Source organism: Miniopterus schreibersii (assembly GCF_964146895.1).
Source record: "Miniopterus schreibersii genome assembly, chromosome: 16".
Classification (NCBI taxonomy): Eukaryota; Metazoa; Chordata; class Mammalia; order Chiroptera; family Miniopteridae; genus Miniopterus; species Miniopterus schreibersii.
The window spans coordinates 17259232-17271385 of record NC_138116.1 but is presented as its reverse complement, the minus strand read 5'-3'; the positions used below and the strand labels follow the sequence as shown (position 1 = coordinate 17271385).

General features: G+C 42.7%; 1 protein-coding gene across 3 annotated transcripts in view; it reads right to left on the bottom strand.

Moving 5' to 3' along the window:
• The window catches only part of CA10 (carbonic anhydrase 10), a 319808-nt gene that overhangs the window by 259953 nt on the left and 47701 nt on the right, over positions 1-12154 (bottom strand). For all 3 annotated transcript variants that reach the window (XM_081161559.1, XM_081161560.1, XM_081161561.1), the window contains one exon: positions 7132-7206. In XM_081161559.1, coding sequence (XP_081017685.1) covers positions 7132-7206 — 75 coding nt within the window. The remainder of the gene's footprint in view (positions 1-7131; positions 7207-12154) is intronic.

The following is a 12154-nucleotide window of genomic DNA, read 5'->3' as shown; positions in this document are numbered from 1 at the left end:
CAAAGGTGACTCCCAGTTGATAAAAAAGATTACCCTGAGTAGGCCTAACTTTAAAAAGAAAGCCAAGGCCACCATGGTCAGAGTCGCTCAGTTGGTTGAGAGTCAGCCTGCACACCAGAAACCAAAGGGTCTCTGGCTCAATTCCTGTCAACGCACATGCCCAGGATGCAGGTTTAGTCCCTGGTTGGGGTACGTATAGGAGGCAACTGATTGGTGACTTTCTCTTACATCGAAGTTTCTCTCTCTCTCTCTCCTCCTCTCCCTCCCTCTCTCTCTTTCAAATCAATAAAAACATATTAAAAACAAAGCGACAGTCAAGGCCTTCGCAGGAGGGAAGGGAAAGATTTGAAGCAAAATACTTTCCTATTGGCCGTGAAGAAATAATCAGCCATGTTGTCCCTGTGAAGAAGGGGCAACTTAGAGGGCTAGGGCTCCATCCTCTTACCCCAAAGAATGGAATTCTGGTAAGGCCCTGCTGAAGCCTGGCCCCAGGTGGGAACACGGGGACCTTCTGCAGCCCTGTGAGGCCCTGAGCAGAGGGCCCAGCCAAGCCCTACTTGGACTCCCGACCCAAGGAAACTGTGAGATAGTAAATGTGTGTCAATTTCAGTTGTTAAACGTGTGGTCATTTGTTACACAGCAATCGAAAAGTAATATTTCGTTTTCTAACGAATAGGCACCATTTACCATGTGGAGGAATGAGAGGCATGCATGATCCCAGGCCGGCCACCCTAGGCGGCAAGCAGCCTGCTCCCCTTCCTCGGAGGGCTGCTGGAAGAAAAGACAGCTCGTGTCTGTGTTACCAGTGTCTAATACGAGCCTCTCTTAAGCAAAGAAAATTGGCCATTTTGAAGAACACAGGTACTTAAGGCATCCGTGCTAAACCCCAGGTGGCTGCCAATAGGTATAACTATCCTCATCTTCGAACAATCTTAAGGTTTTAAAACTACCCAACAAGGAAGGGTTGGGAATTGCATGTTGAAAGAGTTGATTGGCCTGGGTGAACCATTTCTACTCGATTTTAAAGAACACACCAGAGGATGGTGCTATGAGTCAAAGCAACTTGCTGCTCCCCTCCTGATCAGAAATGAAGCTATGAGTTCCTCTATTAATCATTCAGACAGCTAGAAACTTGGTTTCATGACCCCTTGGTGTTTCTCAGATCTTTGAGGAACAGTAAATTAGTTGTAACTGTTTACTGTCCTCCCATTACTCCTAGGATCTTCACGCAGACACTTTAAGTGTGGCTCACACTAAGTGTGATCTGGTTCCTGACCACCTCCGATCTCAAACCACATTGCCTCTGCCCCTCTACGCCCTAGCCACAGTGAATTATGTTCTGATTCTATACCTGCCATGCCCATGCATGACTCTGAGCCTTCACCCAGGCTCACTCCTCTGCCTGGAACACTCCCCTAAGTCCACCCTTCATTGGTTGCGTCCATCCTGAACTCCCAGTCTCAGCTTTTGCAGCAATGTCTTCCCTTATCTCTGGACTATTATTCTTGCTGGACTTCTCAAAACCCTTTATAGCATGTACTGAAGTTTGTAGTGATGTGCTTATTTTGATGATGGTGGTGATGATGACAATGATGACAATCTACACCTGGTTTCAAGGGGCAATGATTCCTCTGCTATAACCCAAGTTCATTTAGCAAATGTTGGGCCCCTACTGTCTGCAACATTTGCACTATAACTTGTAGAGGTAGGGAGTAGGTGACAAGGTTCCTGTCCCTTGAAGCTGGACCCTACCCAGAGTCCCCACTGCTCCTATCTTAGCTCACAGCTCCTTCAACCCTCATCCTAAATTCTTCACTAGTTGCAGTCCCTCCCTTGGTGCCCCAATCAATGCCTTTATGGTAAATCCAAACTCGCAGCTGGTATGGCCTTCCATAATGGAGCCCCAGCTGCCTTCTTCATTCCTAAGCCCCTTGATCTCGTCTTACTCCAGAGTCTCCTGAAACACCTTCCTTCCCTAGCAGAACTGTACATGTTGCCTTTGGGGACTCAGTTGAGGCATTGTCTCTGTTGGAAGCCCAGTGCTCTCTGATACTGGGTAACCCCCAACACCCTCTATGGCAATCTGGGAAACGTGGTGAAGTGACAGACATTTACCCAGCTCTCTCCCACTGTCCTCAGCTCCTTGAGGCCACAGTGGAAACTCCTTGCGTCTTTACCCACCAAGGACCAAGTCTAGTCATGCTGAAAGCAGGAGTCCAAAGAGAGCTTGCTGGAGAAGAGCGGAAGAGCTCGGGTTCAGCGACCTAGAGTGATCTTCTGGATCACTGCTGTAGGGTTTCATAAAGTTGTAAAAATATATACCCCAAGTGTCATGATTTAAAGCTTTAAAATGGAAAAAAGTCCCAGATTCTGATGTCCTAGTCTAAACAGGGAGAAGGCTACTCCCATCCAAACACTGCCACGTGAAGCAGATGTTGGGGGTTAAGAGGCTGCTTATCACTTTTAGTGACTGTCTCTCCCACTAGAATGTAAGCTCTAAGAAGTTCAAGACCATCACTTTTAGAAATCCCAGCTCCTAGCATAGTGCCTCCTTAAGGAGAGTGCCCAATTTCCCTACTGTTTTGGATAAATGAAATGCGAATAGATAGCAGTTGGCACAAATTTTTCTGAAATGTGTTAAATGTGTGTATATATTTATGCTAAGTTATAAATGTGTTATGTACATGTGTGAGAGAGATATATACTTTAAATGCTACTAAACAAACCCCACAATTAACCCATTTTTATTTTATTTCTTTGGTTTTCACAGCCTTAGTATAGGTGCTTACCATCTGTTGCCTCGATGATAAAAAGAAAAAGAAAAAAAATCTCATGAATCCTTCTGCCTCTGATATCCTCATTGAAATAAAATATATCCCCATTACTGTATCCATAGCTGGCTTTTTAAAATACACATTTGATTGTGACTCTCCAGAGCTTAGAAATGTCTTCCAATTCCTCTATCTTTAAAGGGATTGTATCTAAGCTCTTGAAATTGGAACACAAAGAGTTTCATGGCCTGGCCTCTAAGGAAGGACCTTGCTGGCTCCACTGTGTACCCTGTCCTTTAAATACTCCTAAGTACCCACCATCCCCCAAGCCCTTGGTGCATTTTCAGCCTTCTTTGCCAGTGCTGTTTACTCTGACATTCCTCACTCTCTCCTCCTACTCTGCTCTTGGAGTAATCCTAAACACTGTCAAGACCCAGTTCCAACTTCCCTCCCTCCCTCCCTCCCTCCCTCCCTCCCTCCCTCCCTCCCTCCCTCCCTCCCTCCCTCCTTCCTTCCTTCCTTCCTTCCTTCCTTCCTTCCTTCCACATGTACTGAGGAACCTAAACCTGGAAGAATGCAGTGGGCTGCAAGTGACAGAAAGCCTGATTCAAAGTGGCTCCAACAAAAAGAGGTTTATTTTCTCACTTAAGAAAATCAATGCGGAGGCGATTCCATGGTTAATTCAATGCTCAATGGGCCATAAAGGGTGTGGGTTCATTCCAACTTTCTGTTCTGCCATGTTCAGTGTGGCTTTTGTCCCCAAGTTTGTTCAGCAGGCTTTGCCTCACAAGCCATGGATAGAATTGTTTATCATATGTTCATGTCTATATTAGTATATTAGGGTTTTCCAGAGAAACAGAATCTATAGAGTGTGTGTGTGTGTGTGTGTGTGTGTGTGCACAGAGAGATTTAGTTTGAGGAATTTGCGCATGTGATTGTGGAAAATGATATCTGGAATTTGCAGGGCAGGCTGGAGACCCAGGGAAGTAATGATGTTGCAGCTTGAGAACCAAAGGCTTCTGGAAGCACAATTCCCTCTTCCTTGAGAGACCTCAGGTTTTTTTCTTTTAAGACCTTTGACTGATTGGATGAGGGCAACCAACTTTATGGAGGGTAATCTGTTTTACTGAAAGTCTACTGAAGTAAACGTTAACCTCATCTAAAAACTATCTTCACAGAAACATCTAGAATAATGTTTGAGCAAATATCTGGGTACTGTGGACTAATCAAGCTGACACATAAAATTAGGCATTATGATGTCTAAATCAACCAGTGTCAAGAAGGAGACTGGAATCACCATGATTGTTGTAGGGGAGGGTCTCCTTCCCTGAGCACATGGCTGTGCAGAAGGTAGACATTCAAACAAAATTGGGGCTCTGCCTATAGCGCACTGTGGGTTGGATGAAACTATGGATTTAAGTGGGTAAATGAGAAAGTCTGTTAAACAGCAGGCAGGCAGAACCCCAATACTTTATGGTCTTCTGGGCATGTTCTATCAATCCTGTTAGAGCCCTTGTTACACTGAGTCATGGGTTTACGGCTCATCTTCCTCCTTACACTGTGGGTTGACCTTGAATAAGAACCATGTATCGGTTACCTCTTTATCAACAGCCCCTTGCATGGTGTTCAATGTCACGTGACTATTCCATAGATGCTACTGAACTGGCCAAAGTTGGCTATTCTTGTGCTAATTCAACCTTATGCTTGCTATTGCTACAGAAATCATGTATCTCTATCCACTGCAAGCTTTGCTGAAGTCACATATTCACAACTGTTATTCCAACTGACAACTACTTCTAGGCACCCTTGTGAAGAACTTATGGGACAATAAACTTGTCCAAGTAGTCTAGTCATACGAAGTTCTCTTCTCCTGCACACATCCATAACCTGGGGGAAAAATCCCATTGTTAAAGTAAAGAAGCCTCTCAACCTTATACTCAGCAATAACAATTAGAGATAAAGGGTCCGTTGTCTGCCCTCAAGCACCAGCTCAGATAAAGTAGGTCATCTGGAGTCTGTCAGATCTTAGAGCCTCAGGTCCAATGACTTAATTCAAAAATTCTCATGACTCCTATCTTTCTTTTTCAAGTGAGTTGAAGTTCCCAAAGTTCAGGAAGTGAAATAATCAGATACCAGTCTTCTTTACCAGGAAGCCAAAGGTCATCAGGAATGTTAATTGCAGAGGATGATAAAGTCACTTCTCAGTGGGCCACTGTGCAGAGGAATTCAAGGAGCATTTACTAAGCACCTTCCATGTGCTAGGCATCAGACTAGACCTTTATTTGCATTATTATATTTTCCAAATTTCAGCTCTCTGCCTTTGCTCAAACAGACAAGAATCAAATATCCAGCTATGGTGCTACTGATAAAAGGATGAGAGTTATACCAGGAAAACTGACATGTACTGACTCACACCATGCACCAGACATCACCACTGGCACTTTCCCTGCATTACGTAATTTAAATGTCACAAAACCTCATGAGCTGAGCTGGTCCTTATCTCCATGTTAACAGATGAAGACTTGGGGGCTGAGAGGGGGTAGGAAACGTGCCGACAGCTATACCAGCAGGAAGCCACAGAACCCGGATTCAACTCCAGGTCTGAGTCCATACTCGAAACTCTATACTTCTGTGTCCCATATAGTGGGGTTTTATGTATTATCTCATTTAAAACTGGAAATGAGGGAAAGTCCAGCTTTAAAATCAACACATAAATGAAAGATGAAATTTTCTTTCCTGTGATTATTTTAGAAGCAACAATAAACTCAAAGCACGGCCTTGAACACATGAAAAGAATGTGTCAACAGAGTTGAAATCATCAAAAATGAGGGCTGGAAAAGCAAAATTCTGCACTGCCTAGCCAGTTTTATCCATGAGCATTTTAGTCACTACAGAGGATATTATAATAAACCTAGTTTAGTTTAGCAAGACGACTTATACCTGGAGGAATGCCCTTTGTTGCTCTAATTCCATAATCCCAAAGTACAAGAACATAACTGTAAATGTAATTTCCAGGGTATCTGGAATATAAGAAGCACATTCCTCAGAAAAAAGTATAAGTATCCTATCCACTGGAAAGGGACATTTCGAGTTGTAAGTATAAGATATCATGTATCTGTACATGCCATGTGAACATAGCTTGTGTCAATTAAGTTGTTTTAAGATTATTAGAAACCTGATCATTTCTGGGCGACTTAATCAAGTCCAGTTTCTATCCCACCAAGCCAAGGAATAAATGTTCCATAGTGAATTTATGAAGGTAATAATATCAGTTTAATAGGCTACTTGGCAGTCAGCTGGCTTTTTCCTGAGTCGCCCACTCTCCCTCATCATGCTTGCTTTCCTCCTACTGGAAAGCTCCAAGAGCAAGTATTATTGTCACACAACACAAGTGAGAAAAGTGATGCTCAGAGGAGTTTAGTGACTTGCTTAGCTGTGCACAGCTAATGTAATAAACTCTACGGAAGAACAGGAGAAGGAGACATGACAGCCAGGAATGAACCAGGTGACCTGGGGCACTGCTCTTCCCACGTGCCACCAATTACAAAGACTACAAATGATACTTAGGGTTGTCTGTTCTCAGCGCATGAGGGAGAATCCCATATTGGCTCCTCCTGAGAGCTTTCTTTTTTACCCTCTTATATAAAAGCAATTAAAATACTTTGAAATATCTCACCTGCCTTCCCTTCCATCCATCTCTTGAATATTCTTGCTCTTTCCCTTGCTTCTCTCCCCACTACAGTCTTAAGTAACACATTGGAGGGATGAGAACCATGACTAGGATAAGAAGAGTGGGGAAAGGCAAGGACCCTCCACCTGGCTTCTAAAGTCAAGTCATGGTGTGATTCTGGTTCCAACCTGTCTTCAGCTCCCCCCCCCCATTCTGAGAGCATCTTCTTTGCCTGTTATTGTTAGCTGGTGCTTGGCGCAATCTGCTAAGTCCTGACCATGGATGCTGCTGAAGTGACATCAGTGACAACACGCCTCCCAGCAGGCCTCACTGCCATGGTCAGCCCTTCCAGATCTCCAGTTTCATTCATGTTAAGAAATGGCTCTTTCTCACTCAACCAAATTCCGACAGACAGAGCTTCAACCCTCTGTCCTCCATCACCCTCTGCCTGACAGAACCACCTGCAGGTAGAAGGACCTTGGGATGTAGACTCAGACGGAGAAACGCGGTCTTGGTTAAACCGTCACTCGCTCAGCACACTTTCTCTTGACGGAGAATTCATCCAGTACGTAAGTCAGGCTAGACTGCCTTTTGCAATACATTCCATGCCATGGAGCAAATGCAAATCTCAGGAAATAATACCATGTTTCATTCCAATTCTTTTCTTAAAAATAAGAATAAATGTTTTACCTGGAACAAAGCTTCCCTGGACCACCTCCTTGTATGCCCACCAGCCTTCATGGATTTTTGGTGAGTTCTGTTGAGCTAAAGGAAAAACAGGAAGGAGAGAATTAGATAACAGCAGAGAATCACTATGTCCTAGCTGTCCAAGCAAGCGTGAATATACACAAAATAATCCTTTTCTACCAAAAGTCCTACTAAAAAACTCACCAGCAACCCTCTCCTCCCTCTTTTTGTTCTATTAGATCATTAACCTATAAATATATTATCAGAGTGTCTAAAAATCACTCAGGATATTTCTATTTAAGAGAAACAGACCATAATTATATATTTAAGCCTATTTGAATTCCCGTCATTTCTCCCTACCTCTGACTCACCTCTTTCCCTTATCTGCCCCCTGCACACAGACACTCACTCACACACACACACCCTCTGCTGGAACTGAGAGGAGGCTGATCCCATCCAAAGACTTTGGTGTGATGCCTATATTTGTAATCAGTGGAAATGTGGACAAAAGTGTTGTCAAGCTGGATGACAGGCCCACACTGGCTTGACAGCTGGAAGAGCACCAGGAGCTGACACCCTGCCTAGGGAAACCAGAGCCACAGCAAACTCCTTTACTTACTTAATGTGCTTCATTTAAAAGCATGAGGATGGATGTTGGGGGGAAGAAATGCCCTCCCTATCTGTGAGCATTTACATCTCTGCCCGTCTTTACTTTTTTGGAAGTTGTGAGACAATAATGAAACTCATTTCTGTCCCTCTACCCTTGAGGGCCCCAGATTACCATAAACACTAGACGGAGCACACAGCTTATCAAGAATTGCACTGGCTAACTGGGCGAAAGTGACTGTTCCAAGCACTGAAGATGGATATAAGCTACAATCACCTTGCACACTGGGCCCATCTCAAACAAGCCGACATCGAAATCATATTCGTTTTGGAAGATAAAGAAAACAAGTGGTGGTGGATCAGTCTTTATTACTTTCACCTAAAAGGCTTCGAATGACATCATGGTTAAGAGGCACAAGGTAGTTGGAGCTGAAAATCAATAGGAGGAAAGGCCCAAACCTGGCTCATTGGTAGCCTGATTTCTAGAATCTCTGCAATTTGGATTCACCACTCCTCTGATCTCATTTCCCATGATCGCTACAACATTTCTGTTCTCCCTGCTGTGGCCAACTATACCATGTTTATTACTCTCTCACACCTTCGCTCAGCTCTCTTTTTCCTTGGAATCCCCCTTTATCTGCTTGCTCACAACTCATCTTACTCATTCTCAAAGCCTTACCAATTCCCCTCTTTCCAAGAAACTTCTGACCACACGGGCCCCACAGTTATCCCTCCCCTCTGCACATTTCAGAACTTTAGCCTCTGTTCCTCATTTACCACTTTCATTAATTCAACAAACACTTACTGATCACCTGTGACTGTCAGGCAGTATTCTGTGTTGAGAATACAAAGGTCCCATTTTCCAAGAATTTACATTCTACTGTAGACAGAAAAGAAGCAAACAGCTGGATGAAACTGTACAGAGAATATTAGAGAAAAGTTGTCTGCAGCAGAATTTAAGAGGTGAGGTAATAGAGTGGCCAGGAGGACACATTAGACTGTGTGACAGTGATGACCTTTGAGATTATGACACTTGATCTGAGATTTAAATGACAAAAGAGATCTGGCCTCATAAATTAGGTCAACAGTGATAGCATTTCAGATGGGTTAAAAAATGTTAGGAAGGCAGGAAGGAGTTTGGATTTTTCAAGAAAAATAAGAGTGGCCATAGGAGACGCATGGGGAGAGGGGTTCCAGATGAGGCTCGACGCTGTGGGTAGTAGTCCAGGAGAGAGATCATGGTGGCCTCAACTAGGTAAATGGTGAAAACAGAAGTGGCTGGACCCTATATTTTTTTAGAGGAAGAGTAAATAGGACCTGGTGATGGACTGGATGAGGGAAGCTAAAGACCATGGGTGAAGGATAACTCCCACCTTTTTTTGGCCTGAGTGACTATGTTGACAGCACTGAGGTGACAAGGGACATGGGGGAGGAGTGGCTTTGGAGCATCAAGTGAATGAAGTCCAGAGTTCTATCTGAGACGGCTCGTGAGCTTGATGGGGAGATGCCAGGTAGGAAGCTGGATATAAAATGAGTTCTGAGGAAAGGTCAAGGTGAGATCCACATTTATGATTCTTCGGCACATAAGTGATATTTAAAACCAAGAGATTACCAAGAATCGTGAAAATGGGTAGAGAGACCAAAAGGGACATGGAATAGAGCTCTGGGGTGTTAACTTGATTCAGATTTCCTGTTTTTAACCTAATGTCCTATTTCTGTGCCAAGATCTCCTCCAGGATCTCACATTACCGTTAGATGTCCTATCCCTTTAGTCTTCTCATGGCTGCAGCAATTTCTTCATAGACTTTTCATTTGTATCTTCCCATAGCCCTGTTTCCCTAAGTAAATTAAAACTATCTCAAGGGTAGATGTGGTACCTTGTCTACTAAAAGGCAACATGTATAATAGGTGCACTAGGCAGTGTTTACTAAATGTTTGTTTAATAAATCCAGGAAGGGGAGAAAGGCCATTTAGAAACGCTATTTACAAGTCTTATAAGAATGCTCACCTTCACACTCCTCTCTTTTCTTTCTCTGAAATAAGTTTAGTGATAGTCCTTAGATATTAAGAACCACGTCACTTACATAATAACAATAGAACACAAAATAAAAGGGATAAAAAGATTATGCCTAATTTATGTAATTGTAGGAGTGTAGCTATAATTTTGTTTTCTGCTTCTTTTACCAAACATTACTTCCTGAGTTGTTTTCTCCATTCTTATTTTTAATGTGCACATAATAGCCCTTTTAGTAAACATGCGACAATTTCCCAATTATTCCCTTCCTATTGGTCGTCTGCTTGCTTGAATACCGAAATTAACTTTTTCAAAGCCACAACCTCCTCTGCGCCCCTCTTCTAGAGTCTTTTTCTGGAACAGCATGACAAAATCAGTGTCGAAGGACGCGCTGTACCTGTATTTAAGTTACTTTGCAAAATACTAGATCAATCTCCATTGCCGTTTTAATGTAAGAGATTATTTTTTTAGAGGAAAATATTGGGGTAACCTCAAGACAAATAAATAATAATGGGATAATGCTGATCCAGTTAAAATTAATTTTGACTTCTAGGAAATAGGCAACAGAACAAAGAATCATTGTAACTCTGTCCAATGAATGATTCTCCTTTGTCACAAATTCATGAGAAGAACATTTCATCGAAGTCAGGACGCACTTTGTATTTCCTGTTTTTTACTGTTATTTATCATTTTGGAGTCGGGTACAGATGTACTGTTCATGAATATTAAAGATCGACTTAGTGGGAAAGTCTATTCATGTTTTAAAAAGGGGAAGAATAAAACTTCACGCCCCCAAAATTCAAGTCGATGGCCAGGTTCACTCGGACTCCCACCAACCATAGTGATTAGGAGAATGTGTGTGTGTTGCATTCTGAATACTAAAAGGGCACTGATATAATAAATCAATTTTAAATTATAGTTAATAAACTATTGCTAATTCCTAAAATCAATGGGTTAGTCAATTGTGGGATTCATCTCATTTCACACAAAACTTTCAATCACAACTAGTAGCTATGAATGGAAGTAAAACATCACCTCCCTCTCAAGCTTGAATTCAGCAAGGCTAAGTCAGGTGAGAAGACAGGAAACCAGGCAGTATCTTTTGAGAGGCAGGGCGAAATAATGGAAAATGTACAGCAACCTGGAGTTGAATCCTAACTGTACTACTAAATTTTCTGTCACTCGGGGCAAATTATTTCGTCTTTTAAATTCTCAGTTTTACAAAACACACAACACAAACCCCAATATCCTTATCTGCAAGTTGGGAATAAATAACTCCTTTGAAGGACTGTCACAAGGACTAAATGTGCTAATGTATATATGACAATACTCTGTGTTCAGGAACTGACATCCACTACTTTTATTATTTGATGTTAGTGGTGGTGATATTGGGGGGGTAGGGGATGCAAGAAGAGGCAGAAAGGAAATATGGCAAAAGAAAAAAAAAAAAGTATAAAATTGCCCAGAAAAAGAAACCAGAAGCTATGCCGCAATTATATTTGAATCTGGTTGAAATTTAAAAAAGAAAATTCATGGCCTGGAGCAGTGTTGATCTGCATACTTCCTCCCATAAATTCTGAGCCAAGTCAGGGAAGGAAATGGATAGCCCTGCCTGACCGAGGGAGAGTTCTGGAGCCCCTGAGGACACCCCATGACATTTGCAAGTCAAAGTACAGTCACTGAGGAACCTGTGGAAACAGAACAGAAGACTTGAAGCAAGAAAACAAACGATTCGGGAACTCACACAGGGAACCTCTGCTATTTGTGAGGACAAAGGCTAAACAAAGCCCAAGGCCCAGTGGGGCTGCGGGGAAACGGACAAAACGACCCACTGGAATCAATTAGCGCTGGTGGGCCATAGGCCAGATGCTAACCTTAGGCTAAGGCCAGGTGGTTTTATTAATTAATTAGTAACTTATTAATTTTAATCCGAACCCAAGGATATGTTTCTTATTGATTTTTAGGGAGAGAGAAACATCGATGTGAGGAGAAACATCAATCAGTTGCCTCTCGTAAGCGCCCCAACTGGGGATGGGACACACAATCTAGGTATGTGCCCTGACTGGGAATAGAACCCGCAACCTTTTGGCCTATGGGACAATGCTCCAACCAACCAAGTCACCCTGCCAGGACAATAGGTTTTTTTTTCATATACAAAAACTTAACATCTTTTTGCCCTTCTTTCAGATTCTGATGGACTCAGTATTTGCTGACCACGCGCTACGTGACAGGTACTGTCACATAATTTACAAGTGCGGCAGCCAGTGAATTATGAGCACAGCTTGGCTGTCCAGACAAGCCAAACTAGAGTCCCATTATTCAAATAAGAAAGGCAAAAGTAAAGTTTGGAACTTGAATTATTGGGAGAATCGTAGCTGGAAAGACTTGATTGTTCGACCTGTCGCA